The 27,049-nt window shown below is 37.5% G+C and overlaps 2 protein-coding genes across 2 annotated transcripts in view; both read right to left on the bottom strand.

Moving 5' to 3' along the window:
* The window catches only part of LOC306768009 (TBC1 domain family member 12), a gene marked incomplete at both ends in the record, with an annotated part of 62,481 nt that extends 48,123 nt beyond the window's left edge, over window positions 1-14,358 (bottom strand). Inside the window, 9 exons of the mRNA XM_079256206.1 lie at window positions 1,301-1,418; window positions 2,010-2,124; window positions 5,395-5,464; window positions 6,451-6,574; window positions 8,998-9,123; window positions 9,457-9,649; window positions 13,320-13,427; window positions 13,528-13,615; window positions 14,216-14,358. Coding sequence (XP_079112332.1) covers window positions 1,301-1,418; window positions 2,010-2,124; window positions 5,395-5,464; window positions 6,451-6,574; window positions 8,998-9,123; window positions 9,457-9,649; window positions 13,320-13,427; window positions 13,528-13,615; window positions 14,216-14,358 — 1,085 coding nt within the window. The remainder of the gene's footprint in view (window positions 1-1,300; window positions 1,419-2,009; window positions 2,125-5,394; window positions 5,465-6,450; window positions 6,575-8,997; window positions 9,124-9,456; window positions 9,650-13,319; window positions 13,428-13,527; window positions 13,616-14,215) is intronic.
* Window positions 14,359-15,412: 1,054 nt separating this feature from the next.
* olfml1 (olfactomedin-like 1) lies at window positions 15,413-25,134 on the bottom strand. Its single transcript, XM_079254411.1, has 8 exons — window positions 24,715-25,134; window positions 22,653-22,756; window positions 22,370-22,560; window positions 22,157-22,260; window positions 19,899-20,090; window positions 17,894-18,074; window positions 16,055-16,214; window positions 15,413-15,934 (listed from the first exon to the last, which is right to left on the bottom strand). The coding sequence occupies exons 1-8, from the start codon at window positions 24,838-24,840 to the stop codon at window positions 15,778-15,780; spliced, it is 1,215 nt and encodes a 404-aa protein (XP_079110537.1). The 5' UTR covers window positions 24,841-25,134; the 3' UTR covers window positions 15,413-15,777.
* Window positions 25,135-27,049: the final 1,915 nt, after the last annotated feature.

Here is a 27,049-nt window from a genome sequence, read left to right as displayed (position 1 = left end):
TCTGGCTCATGATAAAGTACTTTATCACTGCCTGTGGCACAGCTACGTTTATGGAAACTACATGTCTGTGTCTGTGTAGCCCTCATTTGTCCATGGTCTGCTCCACAGATCTTTGTCCAAGGTAAACAACCTACTGTTGGAACTTAATACAATAAGAAGGCCTCATTGGGTCCAAAGTGGAGTAGCTAAAGGAAGTGTATCCATTAAAACAAATACAGGAACTTCAGAATCACTGTGTACCAGTCCATCATTCACACATACACAGACTGCATATACAAACCCAGTGAACCAGCCGAGTTGCCATAACTACTGCCCCATGTTAACAAAATGTGTCTGCTAGCATGTGACACTGATATTCACCACGGTAAAAGAGACACAAGGCTGAGACTGAAAGCGGTGTGGGCTGCCGTCAGATGGAAGTCATTTAGCAAAAAGAATGTTTATTCCAAGCGTGAATAAAAACATCCACGGAAAAACAAGGACACCCGACTTTTCCTGGAATCCACAATGTCAAAACACATCAAGTCCTGATGAGACTATTCATATTCATGAGTTGTCTGGATGAGGGTTTTATTTTGAGTCGAGCCTTTAAGCTCAGCTCTCAGAACTCTGCTTCAATAAGGCCCAGTGTTCCCAGAATGGCCATCAGGGTGGTCTGGGAAAATGTTTATGAATCTGATGTTTCTCTTTAGTAAACAAAATGTGGATAAACTAACAGCCAAAGACACGGTCATGTAGACCTTAACATTTCTTATGGCATCGTGAGAGGTGCTAAAACAGCTGCCTGTTCAGACACTTCAGCTCATATGCTAATCATTGCACAGAAAATTAAACTAAGCCACAGCGGTAAGATGAAAGTTTAAAGTCTTTTCTTGGCCTTCAAATTATCTGATGCCTTCTTCCTGTTAGCGCTATGAAAGATTTTGGACTTTCAGTCCTGCATTCTGCAGAGCATCTCACTTTGTCATCCTGTTGATGAGAGATGACAAAGTCAGAGAATATGCAGGTCCTGTGAAGGAACCACAATGGAAGGTTGGACTGAGAAAGGAAGACCTGCTGAGCTGCTGGTTGTTATGGTGATTCTTGCCATTTTTAGGCAGCAGGGGGGGAAGGGAGTGCACGCCACCACCCTGACTACAGGAGACAGGCTAAAAAGGAAAGCTAAAACACATGATGCACAAGCTTTATGTCAACTGGAAAAACAAGCTAAAGAGTCTGGTACTGATCCCAGATGCTGTGTAACAGAAGTTTTTACGGCAGGTTAGAAAGATTACAATGCTGCAGCGTAAGCCACACTTACACATCCACAGGCACTCTTAACAGGAGGGGTAAGACTGCTGCTTCGTCATGCACGCCCAACAGTCGAGGCTCCAGCAGCTCAATGATGGTCAGAGCTGTACGAAACACAGCTGGAAGGCCTGAGGAGGGGAGAGGGGGAGGAAGGGGGGGTTAAAAACATACATCTGCAACATGAAGGGAAAAAAATCGGCTTTTAGAAAACAAAAACAAACTTTCTGAGAGAATTTGTTTTCTTTTCCTGAGTTACAGGAAGTCAGCTTGATAGTCATAACACATTTCATAGTTCAGGTGCAAAGTCAGCATGTTTACAAACTGATCACATAACACCAGGCACAGATGGGAAAAAAATATTACATATATAAAACAGAGAGACACACCAACACAGAGAAAACTGGAAAGTAAAATAATAAAGATTAAAACACCTTCAGCTCTATGAGGATGTACAGGTATGGTTAGGAGACTTGTTGATCTTTGGGGGTTCTCAGAGGAAATATTAGCTTACAGAAGGAAACCAAGTCATTCATAACTTTAAACAAAATGATGTTTTTCTAAAGGAATGTTTTGTTTAACTGGAACAAATAATGCTCCAATGAAACAAATAATGATATGCTCACCCCCTCGGTTTGGAGTAGGTTACTAAAAGACCGTTTACACAACAGACTTGGCATTTATGAATGTATGTGTGTGTGTGTGTGTGTGTGTGTACCAACCATGCAGAAAGATGAGATCCCAGACAGCTAGAACAGAGTCCCAGCAGGGCAGGGAAGTGAAGAGCGTGAGGAACCATGGCATCACAAAGTGGACTGATAAGACCCCCACTGATTCCTAGAAGGACGTTGACAAAACAGGAAGAGTTTCTTGGACGTGACCAAAAATGTATTCAGCACTCATTTCACAGCCAATTGGGACCAAACAAGCTTTCGCTGAGCCCTAATGGAGGTCCCCTTCCACACATAACTCATACTTCTGTAAAATCCATGAATGGAAGGAGGTTGTCTTCAACCAGTCTTTCTGCGGCAGCGTAACACGCTAATGGGTATTAACGGTTGTTTCAGATACTAATAGGCAGAAAGAACCTTTACAAAGTGTTTCTGATACTTATTTTACTTACCTCTCACTGTTCTGAGAGATGTAGTGTGTAAAGCAAACAGTGATCATCATAAAGTGTTTACAGCTTGCTTGCCTTAACGCTGCTTAACAGCTTCATTACAAGCAAATGCTAACCTCTGGTCTCTAACGGGTTATTTCCATATGAGGGAGGGACAAACCATTGTGGTTACAATAAACCCTAATGCTGTGTGGGTGGTGGGTATGTGTGCGAGTGGGCAGCTTTTCCATCAGGCCTGCCGAGTCATGTGACCTATAGAAATCCTGACAAAGACACTTGTGCAACAGGAATAGTGCAGGAATGAGTGTGTGGATGTGTTTGTAAAGTTGTCGACAGTTCAGGAATGGACAACTGCAGATGTTGACAACATCTGCAGTTGTCCCATCATACTTACAAAGATTTTATTATTGTAAGGTGTATTTTAAGCCCACTTAATGGATGTACTTTGGTTTTTAACTGGGTGAAAAATGGAAGGGAAAAGGTTTTGCAAACACAAGACATGGTAAGATGGTGGGGATGAAGATATGACCAGGTTCCACACTCCGTCAGGCAGGCAAACTCACTGCTTGCTTTTAGGTTCAAATCAAGTCACTGTGTTCTGCTCCCCTCAGGTCCAGCACACACACACGCACGCACGCACGCACGCACACACGCACACACACACACACACACACACACCTGTAGGGCTGTGACGATATGCTTTTATCCCGATCCGATCAAATTCCGATTTTTTGGGTGCCGATTTGATTTAAATTGTGATTCTCACAATTCTTTGTTATTGGAGATTTTTGTGGATTAAAAACACAAAAAATGTGTCAAACTTTTTTTTTTTTTTTTTGCTCGTCATTTTAAAAAAAAAAATTTTAATTACGAAAAAACAACCCAGTGGTCAGACCTTCATTCTGCTGCTATAGTGCCCAAGAAGACAAGTAAAAAGATCACTAAAAATAATTTAAAAAATGACACAAATTTATAGTGAATTAATTTGATTTATTTGAGATTTTTTTTTTTTTTTTTTTTAACTAAAAAATCTATTCTAAAATTGTGAAGCAAACAATCTAGATTTTCAATGCAGATTTTCGATTCGATTTTCCCACCCGTACACCTCTGTATGTTAGAGAAATAAGTGCTGCTCCCGGCTGTTAGAGATGCTGCTAGTTTGTTGTGGAAAAGGGAGTGGAAATATCTGCCTGTGATGGGAGTTAAATCAAGTGTTATATAATGATGACTATCCATGCAGCTGTTGTCTGAGACATTCTACTGTGATTCTTTCCTAATTATCATATTTGGCACTTCGTCCTTCATCACAAAATTACTTGTTGTCAGCCCAAGCCAACTTTCAGCCAATCAGCAGGCTGCCAGCTCCCCAGGTCATACACAGGAAAACAGAGAATGTCTGCAGATCCGCACTGGGTAAAAAGTCTGTTTGCTGGGATGACAGTGCAGCAGACAGATACTTCTCTGAGCGTAAAACACAGCTTTAAATATTTAAATTTGGGAAAGAAAAGGTATTTTCTGCATGTTAAATCAGTGCTCTGTAAAAGCTGAGGAGCTCTCACAAGATGAACATTAATATTTCACCAGTACTTTACCTCTTATTCATTCATTTTCTAGACCACTTAACCCAGTTCAAGGTGCAGGGAAGCTGGAGCCTATCCCAGTTATCATGGGGCAAGAGGCAGGGAACACCCTGGACAGGCCACCAGTCCATCCCAGACCCCACCTCTTACTAATAATGTATTTGAATCCAAAACTCCACAAGATTTTTTCCTCACTCATATCCGTTGTTTTAGGCAGTAAAATCATGTTAAAGTACATCGTTTCCTTAAAAAAATTGATGCAGGACATTTTTTCTGACTCCATTTTTCTGGGTGACGTTTTAAGAGAGCGGTTTTTAACCTTTTTGTATACCCCTTGTAAAATATTTTTTCAGCCAAGTACCCCCAAACCACAGCAAAGTATTTTTGGTTAAAAACATGAAATACATCACTTTGTCATCTGTGTTTGTTTTAATAAACTTTAACCATGCACAACAATGGAAATTGTTTTTCACATCTCTACTACGCTTCAACCAGGACTCCATTGTCTGCGTTGTCAAGGCGACAGTGACTGACGGATGTGATTTGGCGTGTTACGTGTGGGGTTCACGTCAGAATGTGGGTTTTTGGGAGGAATGAAAGGGTGTAAATCTAAATAAATCTAAATAAAAGTAAATTCATTTCATGAATGTATACTTACATTTATTGAAATATATTAAATATTTATACATTAGATTTCTTATTTAAGGATGTTTTAAAGAAAACATAAAAAGATTTTTGTTTTCAAAAAATTTCATGTACCCCCTGGAATACCTTGAAGAACCCCCAGGGGTACGCGTACCCCCATTTGAGAAACAGTGTTCTAAGAGATCACACTTTATATCACGGCTTGTTTCAGTCAGTCAGAGAAAGGCTGAAATTAAAACTGGTTTCTCTGCAGACCAAACCCCCAGTTCTCACCGTTCTGAGACACTCATACCAAAACCACGTTTCGGATTCAGCTCAGCACTGGGAAATTCTGGCAAAATGCTGAATCACTAAAACTTTCCTCTAGCTGATGATGTAGGGTTTCTAGAAAAACCCATTTGGCACAGGCAGGGATAAACTATTCTTTTCTAGAATGTGATTAAAAGTCACCTGACGTTTCCACGGTGTGTTCAATGATATTTCAGCTTTACATGGGAAAGACCTGCTGCACTTGCCTCAAAGAGCCCCATCAGATAAAGTTTTCTGCTGTGTTACTGTCACTGAGAACAGCGTTTCAGCCAGTCTGCTTCTGTTTAGAGTTCAACCACTGGCTTTGTCCCAGTATACATGCAGGAGAACTGAGTTACTGATCAGAGTGCCGTAGTTCCAGTTGGCAAAACGCCACTTTCAGCTTGTTCTCCTCCAAACACCGTGGTATTTAATAATTTATCCCAGTGCACTGTTTAATACTTGGTGACTCACCATGTGCTCAAAGAGCTGAGGCTTCCGGTGTTTCAGGAACTGATTAAAAACTTTCACCTGATGTTGGACTCTAATCAGGAGCACAAAAATATCACTTTAGGAGAAAATAAATCAATTAAAACAAACAAATACACAAAACATTTGGAAATACACAAACATTTCAGATGAGAGAGTACGCAAAGTTAACATGACTAAGCACAAACTAAGGTATTTGTACATATTTATTGTGATAATAGAATTAATATCAGAGCTGAAGCTCAGACTAACGATGCGGGAGATGTGAGGTAACATTTCACTTCTGCAACCTGTCAAACATTTCGTCTTTGTTTTCTTCACAAAAAACGGTTTTATTAAGTGTGAATGTTTAGAGAAAACCCTCACGTTTTAGAGGGATTATTTAAATAAAGCCTTCAAACATAGAAAACTCATTGTGCATTATTTACACGATTTGAGCCATTCGGGTGTTTGTACAGCAGCACGTTGCGACAAACGAAAACTTGCCTTCAGAGCGGATGAAAGGAGCTGATCTCGATAAATATCACACAGCTTAGCAACATTTATTTATTCCTGCCGTCAGCAAAGAGTCAGCAAACCTCTGCTGATGCCTTGTATCTGCTGTACAAACACCCTGAATGCCACAACACGGTTGTTCTTTGGTTCTAATAATAACATCTGGAGCTAAATCACAGGCAACTAGTTACCTTGTTTCCTACAGATCAAACTGATCATCTCTCCTGGTAAGATAAAATCCATATTAACGCATACAGGCTGCCTCATAAAGGGTCAAGTGAATAGTTTGCTCACGCTGAAAGACCTAACGTTTATTTGGTTTATTAACATATTTTCTTCCATTGACTTTGTTTTGATGTAAAGACACCATGTTTGAACATCTTACAAAACAAAGTTCAATACTATGGTGGCAACTCTTTTACATAATTCTCTGGATTTCATATAAGTAACTATTTACTGCATATCCTCCTGACATGTGTAAAATCCTGACTTTGTAAAGTTGTTCATCTGAAAACCACATTCTGTTCAGTCTAAAGCCACTCTTACTTGCTGACACTGAGGTCAAAGAGTTCAGCCAGATATCTGGATTTATCCAACAAGGCCGTCAGAGCCCAGAAGGCCTCCTCCTCTCCCAACTGCATCAGCAGCACCGCAGCTATGTAGGACATCCCTGTGAAACACACAATCACAAAATACAACACAGCAGTCTGGAAGTCCTGCTATAGGGAGCAACGTGGAATGCAACTCTGACCATACAGAGACTGAAAGTTGGGATTATCTTGTCCTGGTTCTGGACTCATAAAGACACATCTTGTTCAGGCTCCAACGAGACCAGGACCTTCTGTAAAACTGCTCTGATAAATCCCGACTCTGGACTTCTGCTCTTTGAATGAATATTTTCAAGTGTTTCAGACTGAGGGGAAATTAGGTTTAGGGTTTTTTTTTTTTATGGTGGGACTTTAGAAGGTGAACTGCAGAAAAAATGAATGTGTGAAGAACAATCTATGTGTTTAACTGAAGAACACAATGTTTATCAGTGTCAGTTTTCTGGTACACCGATGACACTGATTCACACGGTAGACTTCCGCTAATAATTATGCGACTTTGGTTATATATGGCTGAAGAATGGCTATATTTAGCCATTCTTCAGATCCCTCCTCCAACTCCATTTAAAGACAAAACGGTGATCAAAAAGTATAGCAACTTTTTAGGGTGATATTGGAGACTTTTGGTGAGTAACATCTAAGCATGTGTATTTTACTCTTGTCTGTGAGCAGCAGTGGCTGCTGCATAAGCCCCTCCTTCTTCCAGAAGAACATACCAGTCCTCATGCAGCATCCAGCTTCAAGCTGGAGTGGGTAGTCTGTGTTTGTATTGGAAGTTACTGGACAGTGTGCACAAACTTACAAACTTGAGTCTGCAAGTTAAAAATGAAAATGGCACAATTTAAAAGGAGAAGAATCACTGTATTCTTTCTTGGTCGCCACTGCTTAGACCATGTGTGTTAGAGTGAACCATGTCTGTTATTTTACATATCAGCCAAAAAAAGGATTAAGCAGGACAGTAAAATGAAGTTTGTTTAACTATTTTAATGATATATTCTTTGTGTTTATCTGATTTTACACTGCATTTATTTTCTTTAATTAAGATAAATATTTTTTTTTAAATACAGACAGCGAGAAGTCACCCTGTAAATAAATGGTGCAATACTTCCATCAACTGGTTATTCTGTGTGCTGCAGCTTTCTCCTTCAAATAACTGAGAAGGTTTGTGATGACAACTTGATGAATCCCTGCTGCCTGAGGAAACATCATTTTCAGCTAATAAATCAAATATATGTACATGAACGACAACTTATTATTAACATCTTCCTTATAAGTTGCTAAGAAATATCTGGTTCCCCTTACATATTTTCTATTTAGTCATTTTTATTCTCTAAAATATTGATTTCGGCTTTCTGAGGTGATACAGAGCTGGCATTAGTCTGAGTCCATGGTGATCAGAACATAAATAAACACCTTCAGAGAAAAGAATTGTTCATGTGTTGAAACAAAAACCAACCTGCCATTTGAACAACCATGTCTTTGGTCAAATGTTTACATGATCAACAAACAGAGCTTGAGCAGAAACATACAGAGGTTTCTGGAAAGTTGGTATATTATCTTTCAGTCATTAGAATCAATATTTTTTTTTGTTTGTTTTTTTTTTTTTTTTACAAACAATTTACCATGTTAAGTTATGCTACAGATACTATGTGAGATGGAAGGACAAGAGGAGTTTATTTACTGTGATGCTGCTAATGCCAGTGTTCACCCACCAATGCTGAGGAGAAAAACAAACTAAAGTTTTCTTTGCTGTTGTTTTCTTATTGTCATCATGTCTAGAAAACGGACTGACAGCATTAGTTTGACATGTTCTACAACTTGACTTATATCCATAGGCTGTGTATTATTTGTAACACAAAATCACATGCATCCCGCTTGCTCTGATGCTCCATGTTGACTTTAACTGGGTAATACTACAAGGCCAGTTTAGAGCAGCAAAAGTATTTGCAGCAAAGTTCTAAACATTTGAAGAAGGCGTCTACAAATGACTCTAGAGCCAGAGCTTTGGCATTGTGACCAACCAACCGTGTTTTATGACTATTTGTCTTTACAGTAGTTCTGTTTTGTCTAATGCCTCATCCTGAGCTGCATGAGGAGACAGTGGAAAGGAAAAACGGAAGGACAACCCCGGCGTTACCCAGCTCAGGGATGGCAGCTATGTACTGGTTGGGGTTCATGTATATTCTTGTTGACACCGACCTCCTCACAAGAATCTAAGATCAACTTATAATATTTACACGTGTATTTAGCAACACCTACCTGTTATTACCCAAGATGCATATCAGCAACAGATCTAACCAACAACCAACTTTCTCATCCAGAAGATCGTGTGCAGGAGGAAGACTTCATGAATTAAACTGGTTTAATTGGAGGTTATTGTAGCTACATTATAAAAATATTGTGTGAACACATAAATTTAGTTTGATTGAAACTAATCAACCTGTGCAGAATGAAAACAAAGGAATAAAGGAATGAAGCAGAGCGTTACCTTGGCTGTAGCCAACCTGAGGGTTGTATCTGGCGTAAGCGATGAGAACTCGGAACAGTTTAGCCTGCCCCTCGATGGCTTCTGGGCTCTCTCCCATCAGAGAGCGGTGGGTTGGGAAGGACCGCTCTACAGATCCAGACAAGTGAAAGTCATCTGTGTTTATTATTGTTTCTACACTGATCATTACATAACTTTGACCTTAATCCCACACACCATGCATTCATGACAAGCAAAAACACAACTATGTGCAACTATTTCCAAAAAGTCAGCTTTCTACCATTTTATTTCAAACTTGTAAACAAATACTTATTAGATTTTTATGGCTAAATCAATATTACGATGAACACTATGAACACACACACACACACACAAAGACTTTTTAATGTCCCCACTATGAACGGAAAAACCATTTTCTCTTTTCCCTCCACTTTCTGAGCTTCTAAAGCTGTTTGAACTCACGCAGGTCCAGGGCGATCTGTCTGAACAGACTGATGTCGTCTACAGAGTAGCGGTGCTCAGACGAGCTGGAGGAACGATGCCGGTTTAAACCCAGATCGTTCTGGGTTTCACTCAGAGTGGTGATGGCAGACAAGATGCCGTACTCACTGACACCCAAGTCCACAAGGGGCCCCCGCACTTCAGATAAGCATGTCTGTTTAAAAAACGACACAAACAGGTATTGATGAGAACATAAAGCTTTCTACAACAAAGACCTGCGGAGCACTGGAGGGAGGGGATAAATACGTGAAGTTGGCTAAATCCAGTTCCTGGACTTGCATTTATTTGGAGGGATGAAATCAAAGGCTAATAAACCTGAAGCAGATTTTTAAAAAAAAGTCTCTTTTGCTTTGGTTTCTGATGTCTAAATAACATGTTTAAATAAAATACATTGTTCCCCTTCTGGGTGAAATTTACAGAAAATGCCAAAGTGCACGCTGCTCTGCCATTACATAATGATTAATATGTATTTAAGTAGAATAATGTTGGGATAATTCTTCATCTTAAAGCATTAATGGAAACAAAAGCAGGTAGGGGCTCGACAGAACATTTCTGTTCATGCTTTTTTCTCTCTTGCTGAGATTTTTTCTTTTCTTTGTACTGAATGGGAGCTCCTGTCCTGTCAGCTTAGTTTTTCTTGAAGATGTTGCAGGTGGTTGTCTGTTTCCTTCCATGTAAAGCAGCTGCTGGTCTGGTCTTTCCAGTATAGACTGAACGGCTTACGCTTTCTGCCTGGTGCATCCTTGTCTCTTTCTTCTCTTCACACTCTTTTCTACTTAATTTCTCCTTTCTTTTGCCCCCAAACCCATCATCAAGTCAAGTATCAATATGTAAATTTAACAACAGACTCATTTAATTTAATAATATTTAAATAATATTTAATATCATATATAGGTATTAAGAGGAGCCTTGTACTCATAAAACTGATCTTGGCAAGGCAAACTCGTTCAGCACAACATATATATATATATATATATATATATATATATATATATATATATATATATATATACATACACATATATATATACATATATATATACACATATATAGATACATATATATATACACATATATAGATACATATATATATACACATATATAGATACACATATATATACACATATATATATACATATATATATACACATATATATATACACATATATATACACATATATATATACATATATATATACACATATATATATACATATATATATATATATATACACACACATATATATATATATACACATATACATATATATATATATATATATATATATATATATATATATATATATGTAGAGTTTGTTCCACTCGTTTGCAGCAGATGGTTGTTTTTATTTTATTATCGCTCTCCGCGCACCCCCCCCCCCCCCCCCCGCCATGCCGTAATGCTGCATGTAAACCACTTAACCACTTTCGATCATCTTGTACATGAAATGTGCTGCACAAATAAACTTGCCTTGCATATCAGCTAAATGCTGCTTTTCCATGTTTAATCTGGACTAGATGACATGAGTGTTTGGATGAAAACCTGAGATCATAAGGAATATTAAAGGTTGTTGGATATTTTTGTCATTTTGTAGATATGGGTGTAAGTATGTGGATGTCTGTAGTGTATTTGTGTGTATATGCATGTATGTATATGGAAATGTGTGTGTATGTGTATATATGTGAATGTAAATATGTATAGTAAATTGAATAAGTATGGTGTGACGTGAAGCAACAGAATATAATGAGTAGAAAGGGGTGGGAATACCTAATAAGTGTACACTTCTTCCCACTCCTTTTTTTCAAACTGCTTTTCTTTACTGAATTTGTTCATTATTGAATTGATGAGGAATTATCATGGTAATATTATTATGAATATTATTATCTTCTTCCTTAGTATTTATATGTATGTATAACTGTGTGTACATGCACATATGTATGTATAGGTATGTGCATATATTTTTTTCTTTTCTTCTTTCATTCATTCGTTAAAAAAATAAATATTTAAACTTTAAGCTTTTAAAATGTAACAGCTCTGCTTGTTTCATACTCTCTGAACATCACTGATGTGTTCTGGACCTAAAAACATTCTGGGATTTGTAAACAATCAGTAAAATACTGTAATTTCCAGGCAATACACTCCTGCATCCTGGGACTTAAACAATGATCCGGCTAGTTTATGGATTATACTGGCCAACAGCTCATTCTGCGCTTCATGCACACACCCGCATCATGGAAAGCACACAAAGAAATGCCTACGATGCAGCCTTCAAGCTAAAGGCGATGGATGTGGCTGAAGAAGAAGGAGCTAGAGCTGCTGCACGCCTGGTGATCATGTGCAGCTTTTATTCAGGTTCGCTCTGCTATATTCTGTGACTGGCTATTCAGATCTGTTCATCCTTGTTAAAGCTGCAGCATCTGGATGAGCTGCAGATGTTTATGCCCTTTTAGTAGTGATCTAGTCTACCAGAGATGAATGCATGTACATTTCTGTCTTAGCTTTTCAGCAGAATCAATGTGTATACAGTTGTGCTCATATGTATTCATCCCCTTTCATTAAAGAAAAGGCTGAATTTACAACAGTCACTCAAATAACTGGAGACTTAAAAAAAGGAACAATAACTAAAAATTTGCAAAAATGTAATTTAGTAATATAAGACACTGTTTTTTTTTCATTTAATTGAGTTTGAGAAAGAAAAAACCAAACAAATTGGTCCTGGACAAATTAGAGCACTTTTCTGTTGAACAGTGGGACAAAATACCTGTCAACAGGTGCAGAAGTCTGACTGAGAGGAACAGAAAACACCTGACTGGAGCGGAAACATTAAAGGATTGTTCAACTAAATATTAGTTTATGAGTGATGTAATATGTAAGATGTAATATGTTTTTGCTTTTAAAAAAAATACTTCTATTGAACCAGAATTAGAAAATAATGTAATGATTTTCATTAAATTTTTATTTATTATTACCTTGGTCAATTTCAGCTTATTTTACTTGCAGCTGTTTTTTTCCTTCTTTAATGAAAGGGTATGAATAAATATGAGCACAACTGCATATAGGCAGCTTTTTCCACAAAAATAACATATTTATGGAATATTAAAACTTCTGATGGCATATTTAATGACAAATGGAAAACTAGGATACCTATAACCTGATAGATGAAAAAAACAAAACAAAAAGACACTTAATAGAAGCCTGATGTCCTTGTAGATGAGCAAAGCAGCCACTTTAGAAGTATTTTCTCTAAAGCAAATATAAAGTTATTTTTGCTGTACCATTTAATGTCTTAATCCACAAATTCTATCTTTATATAAATTTCCGGATAAAACTATTTACCCAGTAAATTTGGGGAAATAGGGAGGCTTTCTGCAATCCAAGCAAATTTGTGCTGAAAATTTAGGATGTCACGTGTCTGTCAGAACACAAAATATCTTTTGGTCCCTTATCAAAATTAAAATGGCTCAAAACTTCAGCATTTGTGAAGACACATAAAGTCAACTGGATTGTGCCACAAGTCATGGTTTCCTTTAACTGCATGAAGGGGTCTTTCCAACACATCTAATCCTCATCACAGCTTATTACTTTTCTGATAAAAATTGAGAATAAAAATCTCTCACAATGTACTGTTTTACAACCTCACAGATAAAATGAGCAAATAAATCTTACATCAGTCCTCAGATCTGAAAATAAAAAGGTGAAAGAAATGACAGGAAATGCACTTTGTTGGTTGACTAAAACCACTGGTTTTATAACAAATGTTTCCACCTGTGAACTCATTAAGTGAAGGTAAATAATTACAAGGACAACTGAATTCTTTCCTCACCTGGTAGTTAAAGTCACTGGTTAACCTCAGACCGTTGATGTTGAGAAGGCACTTCCACACTCTTCCTCGGAGGCTTGGAGGAATACCCATCCGAAGGAAACGCTCAATCTGAAAAAGAAGTTAGAAATTAGCTGCATGTTCAAATACAGACTGCATTTTACAGATATAATGGTTTATTAGCAACACTGTATAGTTTAAGTCATCTCACCTGACTCTTGCAGATGAAACTGGCTCCATTCCAGTAACTGAGCAGCTCACACAGCTCTTTCACCCTCGCCGAGCTCAGCTTGGGGTAGCTGATGCAGAAAACAACATGGTGAGCTCAGATTGAGACATCTTTCTTAGATTTAGATCTAATAAATTATTTTCTGTCAAACCCAACCCTGGGTTTCAGCTAAATTATTACAAGATAAAGATCAGGGATTTCAGACAGTTTTCTATGCTGGTTTTATTTATTTAAGTGTGCACAAAAGATTTTTTGCTGATGCTTTTATTATTTTACATGACAGTTCATAGTCTTTAGTTACAAAACAGGAATGATCGGCTTTTCTTAGTGAAAAGATAAGTCTTGTTTCTTCAGCAACATAGTCTCTTAACCAGGCTAAACATTGATCATCCTAATATTGATGCATAGAAGAACTTGTGTCAGTCGTTTCCACAACTATAGGTTTACACATTTTTTTCTGAAATAAACTGAAATAAAATTATAAATAATTTAAAAATAAATTTAATTTAAAAAGAAATTTTTAAAATTACCTGAATTAAAATTTAGGTTTAACTTTTTTTCATTAAAAAAACAAACAAAAAACATATCCATCTAAAAAGGAATTTCATTGTGTTGCGACAATAACTATTTACGTTAGTTTTATGCAGCTGCTTGCCAACCTGTCCCGCACCTGTAGTCATGACTTCTGTGATGAAGTTTTTGCTCCTTTCTTTTACTGACAGCAAAGCCAAATTCATCAAAACGCACGTTCTCACTCCGTCTTCTAATTGTTGAGCTTCTTCTGCTGGCGTTGCTGCTGCTTCTTTTCTTCATGGTTATTAACAAACACTTATTCTTTTAGTTTTTGTCTGCTCTGAAGCGTAGTGAAGTGCGCCTGCTTGGTTTTCTGCAGCTGTCAATCTCAACGGTCGTCTTGGACACGCCCGTTTTTGCGTCATCGACAACTGAAAATGGGCGGGATCAAACAAAAGTCAGTTGAAAACGTGAGTTACGTCATACGTACAACCACTATCAATCTATCTATCTATCTATCTGTCTGTCTATTCTTTTGTGCTGTCATTAAAATAAAAGTGTTAGACGTTTAAAGACACTGGTGTGACACAGTATTAAAGGTAGATCAAAAGTATCTCAGATCTTTAAATCGTTATCATATTTTTGCTTTTATTCAATCTAATATTTCATATTATATGTAAGCATCAGTTACTGCAAAAGGGAATCAAGGAATGTCACCAGAAAAACTATTCATTGCGCACATTGTTGAAAGTGTGCTGTATTGTTTAAAACAACCAGCAGGGGGCGCTATTGTTTCACTTGCAGTTGGTTCATTGATATTTCGTCTCAATCAGAAATATATCTTCCTGAATAAAATCTGTTTGTATTTTCAGAATTTAACTTATAATAAATAATTTAACAAATAGATAAATGAACAAAATAATTCATTATTACCTTTTAAATCCTACTATTCTTTTTTTTATTAATTTTTTTTTTTTTTTTATTAAAACAAACATAAAACTGATCCATGTTTTGTTTGGAGAATCTCAAACCTCAGTCAGACAATGAAAAGACTATATAAATGCTGACCACTGATAATATTTAGACATAAACGTTTAGACTTAAAAATACAAATGAATATATAATTCACTGTTTTTGTTGTCATAAATTAGATGTATGATGGGATATTATATAAACATGTTCCATTATACTTCCATTTATTGAATCACATGGAGCTGAATTAATATTCCATTTATTGTTTTTTGATTGGAGAAAATGTGTGTGTCATGATTTTCCAAAACTGACATTCTAGGAATAAAAGTGTATAAAAACAGTTTAGACACAACATATTGCAGAAAATAAAACAGATGGATGAGTGAGCATGAAGGTGTACTGTGACTTACCATATATGTGGAATTTCTCCTAACCAAACGTCACATAACATTAACATTTTGTTGAACATTTTTATTCATATTTACTGCGTGTCAATAATATTACGTCAAAGCCAAAAGCTTTTTTTCAGTGATTCCATTAAAATGCACAAACTTTAATGATCTTTATTGCATTCATATGAGGCTTAGAAAATGCATTAAATGCTTCTTTGTTCTGCTTTTTCCACTTGCAATAACAAAGACACCATCCACTGCTAGCAAAGGACCACTGCTGCAAACAAAACTGAGTTGTACCATATGGGATTATTTCAGAAAATTGGATACATGAAGAAAATGAGAGATATGGGCATTATTGAGCAATGATCTGGTCATTTCTGCGTGTTTCCACTTTGTATATTGTCTGGTAGCCATCATCCCAGGCATACAGCTGTTTCTCTCCAGGGTGATAGTGGATGCTGCTATGGCTGGTGTAGCGCTTTGGGAAGAACATCACAGGACTCTCGTTGCTGCACAACAACAACAAAAAGACGTCACTTTTAAATTAGTTGCAGTGCTACTGTGTGTGTGGATGCTGACGTAAGGGAGCTAATGCAGTCTTGTGTCTGCGGGTTTATATGTGGTCATACCTGTGAATGGTGTCGTGGATGTCGTACAGACACTGTATGGTGGAGCGTCCACCGTAGCGTGTGTTGTAGACCACATAGAGGGTCCCACAGATCAAGAAGGCTCCTTCAGCATCACGGTTTCTGCACTGCGTATCCCAGGTGAACTCTACTGCCAGAGTTCCTGATAATGAGAAAAACAAATATTATAGGAATGCACCAATCCCCGATACCAGTATGTGGCCTACTATACCGACCCATGTGAGTGTACTTGTACTTGGTATTCATAAAAGTTCTCCTATAGTACAGAACCTGATGCCAATGTGACAAAAAATTAACATTAAAATGTCAAAATGAACATTTAAAAAGACTGTGGAGTTAACTTGTTATTTTTTTAACGTTATCTTTATTTTATTTAACCCTTATTTATATATTTAGTCCCACATCTACATGTCGGTACAACAGAGACCTGAAAGGTCATTTGGAATCAAAAAGTACATTACATCCAAAACAAAAAAAGGGTAAAAAAAAATATTAATCGCCATATTAAAAAGAGAATTTTGCCATTATTCTGGTGAGAGGTGCTTTTGTTGGGCATGTTGGTGCTTTGTTAGAGAAGTAAACTTCATCCACATAAAAACACTTCATCCTTCATTTTTAAGAAGTTTTTTTTATATATTTAAAAAGAATTACATTTAGATTTTATATCTCTGGATGTCGAGAGGCAAAGTTATTATAGGGACTTGTCTGGCATTGATGAGAGGACCTTGTTTTGGGTTTCCTCCCAGTAGAGAACCAAATCTACCAAATACGAAGCCTGTCCTACATCAAGTTACATATAATTTATTTTTTACATTTGGCCTTAATCTTTTAGAATATTACAAAAGTCATTAAGTCATTTAAATTATTAATGTCAGTAATAGAAACATTTATAATGTCTGAGAACTTAAGAGTGAAAATGCAGAATTTTCAGCAGCTTTTTTCTTATATGCAGCGTGTTTTTTTTTGTTTTTTTTAATATATGAAGCGCGTTTGTGCCTGTTGGCCACAAAAATCCACTTCATCCTCCTTATTTATGAATATTCTGATACTTTTTCAAGCCTGACATTTAAAGTTATTACTGCTGCTGTTTTAAAGATCTGAATTTGGCATCAACTGAGTTAGACAAGCTGACTTTGGGGATGATGTCCCAACTGTGAGCATAAATCCACCAAACGCCACTTTATACTCCATGTAAGAGTCTGATTGTTTTCAAGCCTTTACGTTAGAGGATGACCCACATGATTTATCACACGATGAACCACTCAGTCATCACATCAAGCATTGGAGTCCACGCTCCTTACCAGTGAACTGGAATGGAACCAGACTCATACTGGTGTCAGTGCATCCCTATCAGGTAAAGCCTCGCTGTCACACTTCTTATATAATGATCATCATGCATCAGACAAAATTCAGTAAACCACACTGCAAAAGCTGAAGTCTAAGTAAGATTAAAAATCTTAAATTGAGTACACATATGCTTATTTTTTTTAAAGGTAAGATAATTTTTAGCTTTTATGCCAGAGAATTCCTCCTGTTTTAAGAGTATTTTTACTTGTTTTGGGAAGTCTTGACAAGCCAAATTTTCTTGTTCAGATAATAGCAGATTATTTATCCAATTTTAAGCAACATGTACCTAATTTTTGTATATTTTTTTCCTGTTTTTAAGACTGAATTTTTGAAGTGCAGTGTTTGAGAATGTTTTAGGCACTTGGGGTCAATCTTTAGAAAGGATGCTTGAAAATTTCCCACAATTCTCAGGTCTTCTTGTCACTTTTAGTAGAAAACATGCAGACAACTGTGACAGTAGATGGTTATCTCTACCTTTATCCAGTTTAGTGAGGACCAGGTTTCCTCCGTACTCGGGATCAGCGTGCATAACCCAGAGGCCGAGTTCATCCACAGCCATGTCCATGTAGGTGTTCGGATTCAGGCTGTAGACCGGAAGGCGGCCCGCTCCTGGGAGAAGTGTGCTGTCCACCACTGTGCCATTCAGCAAATCCACCTTTATGTGACAGGGAAATAAAAAAAAATTGTATTTTGAGGTCAGCGCAGAGCCCACCGGTCAATGCCAACAGGAGCTTTAAATGTACGTTTAAAACACATTTCTCATTTTGCAGCTATGTCCTGTAGGGTGTATGAAGGAGCTGCGTGAAAACGCTAACATGCTTTTAACAATGTGGTTATAATCGGAATTTATTTATCACTAATTAAAGATGATGTGAAGTTTCAGCTGATCTGAATGTTGTTGTGATGAACAGAACACATTTTACTCTGATTTTAAAGTCTTCATACTGGCTTCATGTTAGTTTAGAATTGATTTTAAGTATATCTTACTGGTCTATGAAGCTCTTACTGGTCTTTATCTTGAATGTTTATCGGAAATACCTTTACATTATGAGCATTGTATGACACCTTTCAGGTGTTTCTGTCCAGAGGAAGAACCATCTGGTGAGAAGGCTTTTAGCCATCCTTTCTAAACACCTGAGATGAGCAGAGTCTTGGTGTTTTTAACCCTTTATTTGGCAAATGACCATATTTAATCACCTCACTGAATATAAAACCTCTGCATGCCAGTCCATGAAATCATAAAACCATGCCGAGTTCTTCACACCAATAATCAAAGAAGATCCCAGCTTCTTCAGCAGGCTGTTTTCCTTTCAGCGTTTCCCCCTGAAGGGGTCGCCACAGCAAGCTATTGGCTTCAAACCACTGAGCAGTCTACAGAAGCCCTGCTCACATGGTTGGATCATGTTTTACACCAGATGCCCTTCCAGACGCAACCTTCCGCGTTTAGCCTACAGCCTGAGTCACTGCCACCCCAGATTATTTCCAGGTTATTTTAAACCACTAACTACAATACAATTTTTATTATTTTAGAAAAATGTATCAACATTAAAGTAACATAATATATTCCAATATACCATTCTTTTCTATGGATGAAAAAGTTCATTTCCAAGTATGTAAATGAGTGCCCATAATAAAAGACTGAAAGCACCTATTCAGACTGAATTTTACTTTATCCATTCATTTACATTCATTTACTTTATTTAATTTAAAATCCTTTTATTCATTAATTTTCTGGTGTTTTAACGTTTATGCTTTAGATGGTTTTTTAATTGACTCTATTCATTTTCATATTTAATGTATTTGACTTATTCCTTGTGTTTATAATTGTTTGCTTTTGGTTTTATTGTGTAATATCATTTTTAGGTCCCTGGTTTTACCTCCCCATTGCCCTTCCTTACTGGTTTGGTGGGTGGGGGTGACCTGTTAACATAACAATCTGTTTAGGTTTTATTTTTGTGCAGCACTTTGAGCCACACAATGTATGAAACCTGCTATATGAATAAAGATTGATTGATGAATAAATCTAAATAAATGTGGTGAATTTACTCTCCTCTACTTTTTCGGTCAGCTTGCTGGAAATACAGTCAATCCGCCTGAAAACACACAGTTTTGAAAAAAAGGAACTTTTCTGGAACAAAATAGTTTCTTTTGGCACTCTGGTCTCTCTGACCTCAACTTGCAAAGGAAGGAGGACAGAGCCCAGTCCTGGATGACTAAGCTCCCTCTAAGTGATGAGACCAGCCAAAGCCTGCACTGCAGTTCACCACAGCACTCTTATGAAACCAGTCTCAGATTAGTAAACTGTGCACAAAGTCCCTCTTCTTTGTAGCTTCTGCCAGGCAACATAACTGCTGCTGAGTAAACAAGCATATTTTCCATCCTTTTTTGTACTTTATAAACACAATGCACATAAAGAAAGAAATGCGGTGATGGCATGTAGATACAGAACTGCTTTATTTCCATTGCTTCAGTCACGAACCTTTAGGATCTGGTTGGGTGTATCAGCTCTGTGGTAGTAGAGGAATCCGTTGTAAACCACATGACCCGTGCCCTGCCAGCGGAAAGGGAGCTGCAGCTCTTTCGCAGGAGAAGCAGAAGTTTTGTCTATGAAGCTTTCCAGAGACGCATACTCCAACACTGTGTTGTTCCGAATTCCACTCAGCAGGTAGACCTGAACGGACAGATTTGTTTCATTTTGTCATGATTTCATCTTGTATTTACATCTTACAAAGACTGAATGCAATGATCAGCAAATGATGAAAATCCGACCTTATTTCTGGCTAAAAATGTGTGTGATCCATTTTGCCGTGACAAGTTTTGAAACTGAGCCAAACAGCTGAACATGCACATTTACACAGACGTTCAGCATCAACATTAACGTCAACATATATTTAGATTGGTTACATTAATTAAAAAGAGTATAAAGACAACATATATATATATATATATATATATATATATATATACATATATATATATATATATATATATATATATATATATATATATATATATGTATATATTTATGTATATATATATATATATATATATATATATATATGTATATATATATGTATATATATATATATATATTTATGTATATATATATGTATATATATATATATATGTATATATATATGTATATATATATATATATATATATATTTATGTATATATATATGTATATATTTATGTATATATATATATATATACATTCCACCACAACACTACCATTATGTAGCATATTAATCAAAACTAAATGTATGTTATGAAAAGGAGGTTAAATAAATAATTACATATGACAGCTTTACAAAGTTAATGTTTTGCACAGGGCCAAAAAGGCTAAAGAAAAATGACCGTAATAAAGCTTGTGTTTGCATGTGATTATATGAGAATCGTGCCAAGTAAAGAACTGCTGATCAAAAATAAAAATGGCTGCTTGCTTTTACAAAGTTTGCCTTACTTTTTGCATTGGATAAACACATAAGTTGTAATTATCTGTTTATTCCTTCCTAAAATTTACATCCTTTTTAAAAAGGGTCTCATTTGCAGGTCCCATCCTTTTCCTGGTCTGGGCCTCTGGCTGGCCCCCTCCTAAACCATGCTCCGCTCACTGGTGGAGTTTGTACAAGATGAACCTGCCAACTTCATCTTGTGTATATATTTCACCCGCTTAGTCTGAGTACGGGTTGCGGGGAAGTTGGAGCCTATCCCAGCGGTCTGTGGGCAAGAGGCAGGGTATACCCTGGACAAGCCACCAGTTCATCACAGGGCCAGACAGAGAGACGAACAACCGTTCACACACACACTCACGCCTAGGGACAATCTCAGATTAACCAATCAACCTAACATGCATGTCGGTGGGAGGAAGCCAAAGTACCCAGAGAGAACACACGCATACACGGGAAGAACATGCTAACTCCACACAGAAAGGCCACTGCTTTGAGCCTCCGTCCGAGCCGAGGATCGAACCTTCTTGCTGTGAGGCCACAGCACTAACCACCACGCCACCGTGCAGCCTGAACCTGCCAACTTGTTCAATGAATACATAAACCATGAAAAACGGGATTTAAGTATATCTTTACAATGTTTGTTCGGCGATTTACTAGATCAGCAAAATTTGCTCTATAAAACCGTGTATTCACATGCTAATGTTGCTTTTTACTGTAATCATTTCATTTCCTGTTGTCACGGACCTTTCAGGGGCAGCAGAACATGCTGGGACAGGGGGGGACGACTCTGGTCCTCGAAGGCTGCAGTCCTGCAAGTGTAAGGAGTTTCCCTGCTGCAACACACTTGACTCAAATTAATGGATAAATTAGCAGACTATAGTGCAGAGTTTCATATCAAGTCCTGGACAACTCTGTTAATTATGTCTGATGTGTGTTCTTTGTCAGGTGCAAAGAAACTTCAAACATTGGCAGGACTGCGGCCCTTGAGGACTGAAGCTGCCCACCCCTGCCCCAGGAACATATTATCAACCCCTAATGTTAAACTAATAAGCTGATACATTTTATAAAATAAAATATTGGATCAACACTGTCATCGTTTTGGAGCTGCAATTTATTCTGTTAAGCTTTATTTTTCATCACCACAATCGGCTCCTTAAGCTACAAACTGCTGTAAAAGACTGAAGTAAAAGAGTAAAACTGAGCCATAAATAAACCATCTTGCTATTAAAATACTAAACAACTTAAAATAAATAACTGCTACAGCAAACATGCAGACAGTACAGACCTTTGCTGAACCTTCAGACGGGTCCTTGAACCAGGATCCATATATGTCTCCGGCCTTATTCACAATCTTGAGCGACTTGACTTGGCTTAGAGCTGTGCTGCAGTCTGGAGATGTTGGAGAAAACTCTTTAAAATCCTGCATACTATTGTACATCTGTTTCTGTTTGTCTGGCTTGGATTATTGGTTCCTTTGACCACAACACACACTTCCTACCATTCTCCATCCTGACTGCAGCCTTCTTTTTCAGCTGCTCCAGCTCTGCAGCCTTTATCTGTTGTTCCAGTAGTGCTTCTTCCATCTCAATATCAGACTGATTGGGAATATTATTTTCCAGATATTCCAGCTCTCTCTCCACACGGTCCACACGTGAAGACACACTGTCCATCTGACTCTTCACCTCTGATCTTGGAAGCAAAAACAAAACTATTCAACATGCTTTGTAGTGATTATTTAGTGATTAATTCAGTGTTATTAGCAGAACTTTATACATGGCTACCTCAGCACTGTGAGTGTGGACAGATAACCTCTGACTTCCGAGGACAAGTCATAGTTCTTCTGGGTGATGCTCACTGTGTTTTGCTCACACTGATTCAGGCGCTCCTGGTTTCATTGAAAAAAAAAAAAAAAAAGGTAACATGAAAGCAAAAATATGTATATACATTAAAATTATAATTAAAACTAATAACAGTCTTTTTAAATTAAGTTTTGCAATTAAAAACTACTTGTCATTTATTCATTCAGTCGACATTTGTCTATTATCATACTGGAAAGACAGACGACCTCTAGTGGACATGACAGAAACTGCATGTAAAGTGTGAAAATAGCATCCATTAATGAGAAAATGGCATCGTAAAAAGAATGTATTTTACTCCTCACTGTAACAATGTCTTCGTTTAAAAGCACACAAAGTAGTTTTGATTTCCAACCCAAACAAACTGACATCACTGCCTGATTTGTGCTTTAAGGTTTTGTGTAAACATGTCACCAAGGCAACCATCAAAATAACCTCCATTAAATGAATAGGGTTACAGTATTTTAGTCTGTTATCGCTTTGAAAAATCAACCAATAAATGTTCCTGCCTAACCAGAAAGTAAAATGTTCTTGTCATTTAATAAGTCTCATCCAGTTGTTAAAACTCACATCCTGTGGTTGAAAATGCTCCACATACTCATTCTCAAAGATATGTACATATTATTTTAGGATCTGATTAGTTACCCTTTTATCACTGGACTTGCAATCGTTTTGTTTTTTTTTTTTTTTTTAAAAAGGCATGGCAGGAAAGAGGTGGATCAGTCTGAGAACCTGATTACATGATTCAAGTCCACGAAATTGCAACTTGTTTGTCACAAGTGGCAAAAACTTGAATCATGCTTGTATCAGCATGTAACTGGAATGTGAACATCATGGTTAAAAACGTATTAAAACTAGCAACTAAGTTAAATTAACCAGAAATTTTTTTTTTCATACACCTGAATACAAGCTAAGTTATTTCTTCAACCGGAGGCATCGCTCCCTGCTGGCCAGATATTTGTATGTACACAACAGTTTCTTCTCTCTTCTACATTCAACTTTTTTTCCCCCTCTTTTACAATCTATGTTGAACAAAAGTCATAAAATATGTTTTTTTTTTGTTTGTTTTTAAAAAAAAAAAAAAAAGAACTTAACAGCAACGCTACATTACTTTAACCCTTAAAACTTTGTGTTCTGACTACTTTCAATAGTACAATGTTTCATATGAAGAGTCCTGAAGTCATCACTGCTCTGCAGTGTCCTGAGGCTGTGAAACTGTACTCCGTCTTTTTTTCCAGACTGGAGCATCCAGTTACAGTTGCATTTTGCTTCATTTTAAACATGCCCCACAGCTGATTCAAAAAAGAGAAGCAAAAGGACATTAATTGGAGGAAGAGCGGAAAAGAGAAAATGACAGAAGATGAGATGATAAAGTGACAAATCACCATCAGACTGACTTTTACTGGCTGGACAGAACTCAAGAGAAGAAACATGATGTGAGATGGATTATTAGCAGCTGTTAGGGACAGCATAGTGTGGAAATCTGCCAAAAATCCATAGTAGTGTTGCTTAAAAGTGTCAGAACTTTATATTACAAGAAACATGGTCACTTTAATGTTGACTGGTAGCATATTGTGGCTGTTAGCAGTTATTAGCTGGATACCACTTTCACCTACATATTCTATGTCTGTACATCCACTAAACTTTGACCATATCTAAGTCTCATCAAGACTTTCCAGTCTCTAAGGTTTTTGGCATTCACCTGACAAAGCTCAGTTATTGCACAGGACTGCATTTTTACATTTAATATGTGAGGATCATATTGATCCGTCCAAAATTCCCATAACAGGAAGACTTAATACAAAACAGCCAGACTGCAGAGAAGATGCCAAAAACATTGCAACCAGATGATCTGATTTTGGGTGCAGATATCTGGGTGGATGCAGCCTTGTGTGGCATATTTCCTTTCAAACTGATATAAAAAAAAACATGTTGAGAGAAGTTAAAGAAAATTACGAAGAAAAGTGAAAAAGCAGTAGAAACCCACCTCTATCTGAGTCAGTCTTCTCTCTAGGTACTGGATTATGAAGTTATCCTGAGAGGAACTTTGACTCTGGACTGAACCAACAATCAGGCACAGCGATAAGACGAGAGGAATCCTTCTTCCACACATGATTTTTCTTAGTATATTAAGTCTCGCAAGTTTGCAGCTGCAGCGACGTCTTTAATATTCCTGCATCTAAAATGTCTAAAACGCCCTGTTGCAAGAACAAGATCTTCTTCTGTGTTCCAGTACCACTCAAATAAAAGTCTTTTATGACTTCCTAAAGCGAACAGGACAGACTTTTCTAACAGTCTGGCTGTGCTGAAAGCTGCTCTTCACTCATTTGGATGAATTTGTCCTGATCGCTGCAAAGCTTTTAACCCTGATTAGCGGTTTAGCCCCTAAACTTTTTGCCTTGCTTCTCTAAATCAGTTGTTTGACAAGTAGGTTTTGGATCCAAGATACCCTCAACCCCAGCCCCTCCCAGTTTCTCTCTTTCTCTCTCTCTCTTTCCCAGTCTCTGTTTGTCTCTCTCCCCCTCTTCTCCTCTCCGGGTTTTGTTGCATTTGTGGTATGAGAGAGGAAGCCAAAAGAGGAGGGGATGAAATACAGAAATGGAGCGCTAGAAATAACCATGTCAGTAATGCTTACTGGTCCATCCAGATGCTTTAATGATTCTGTCCAGATGTCTTGTGGGCACGTCCTCAGCTCCTTTACAGAACAGAACCTGATCCACACAGGTTGTCGGCTGTATGGGAACCTGATCCCAGTCATCCTGAGTGAAAATGACACTGTCCACAAACATGTGGCATTTTCTTATTTGGTTTTATGTTTTTAGTAGGCACGGCAAGCTTCATTGTGGTGTAATACTATGAAGCTACAAAGCAATAATTAATTAAATGTTGCTTTTTTTATTTTTTGTCAACTTCAAACCATATCAAATATGATCGAGTTAGCATGCCACCTATCATTACTGTGATCCTTTAGTAATATATTCTTTAATCTTTTAAGCTTCTGTAAGACATTTTAAAAGGCTTATAACTGACTGCTTGTAGTTAATTAAACACAAAAGAGAGAACTCAAATGGTACTCTGTAAATCCAAGTGAAAGAAATGTTGGCAGCTTTGGTCTCCCTCTTGCTGATCCAGATGATATTGTGTCTGATTCTGGTCCAAAAGCTGTCACTGCCTTTGTGAAAATTTCCTCCTGCTCTTTTTGGACTACTTTTATCTCCATCTGGTGCTTTGTAGAGCTACCTGGGACTGTTTCCTGGGTTCTTTGTAATGACAGACAACATCTGTTTGGTTTCTCTGGTGGCCATGAAGCACAGAGCTCTGTTTAGAGCATATGGGAACAAGAAGAGGACAGAAGAAGCTATGACACTTACACACTCACAAAGCAACATGCTTTATCCTATCATCTTGCACAAAAAGTCTCAAACTCTTCATCTTTCCTTGATGTACTACAGATATCTGCCATGAGATGGCGCCACATAAACAAAGAATTACCATCACACGCTTCATCAAGGTTCGGCCAAACAAAGGAAGCTGCAACACTCCTATAATAACCGCCCACCCACCACTTTACCTGCAGTGTGTAATTACAGTCTAAACTACAACCCTAAATATAATAACAAGGGCTCTTGATGATCAGACATGCCCTCCAGTGTATTTCTGAAACAAAGTTGCTCACCACATTGTATTGTAGAACTGAAAACAATCTTCAGAACATCAGAGCGATAAAAATGCTAATATATGCATGTTTAAATCCCCCGCAGTTAAATGATCATGAAGGGATGCTTTATAGTCATAAGCGCTGCTGTGTCTATAATCAGAACTGCAGTATATTGATATAAATAAAAGAGATGGAACGTTTTTTTCTTTGTTTTTTAAATTTTGAGCAAATTTAAAGCAACTGTTTGGGAAGTGAGAAGACAGAAAATAGGCATTTGGGATGTTTCAGCTAGTTTAGAACAAACAGTGCAGCATAGCGGGCTGCACGGTGGCATGGTGGCACTGTGGCAAGCAGGTTGCTGTTTCAATCTTTGGCTGGGTTGAGGTTTGGACAGTGGCCTTTCTGCGTGGAGTTTGCATGTTCTTCCCATGTATGCTTGGGTTCTCTCCAGTTTCCTCCCACTGTCCAATTACATGCATGTTAGTTTATTGGTTCCTCTAAATTGCCCATAGAGGTGAGTGTGTGTGTGAGTGGTTGTTTGTCTCTGTGTGGCCCTGCGATGGACTGGCGAGCTGTCCAGGGTGTACCCTGCCTTTTGTCTAAAGACTGCTGGGATAGGCTCCAGCTTCCCCGTGATTAAGCGGTTAGGATAATGACTGAAAGA

Source organism: Telmatherina bonti, assembly GCF_933228915.1.
Source record: "Telmatherina bonti genome assembly, chromosome: 2".
Classification (NCBI taxonomy): domain Eukaryota; kingdom Metazoa; phylum Chordata; class Actinopteri; order Atheriniformes; family Telmatherinidae; genus Telmatherina; species Telmatherina bonti.
The sequence above is the reverse complement of the archived record's forward strand: the minus strand, read 5'-3'. Positions and strand labels throughout refer to the sequence as shown.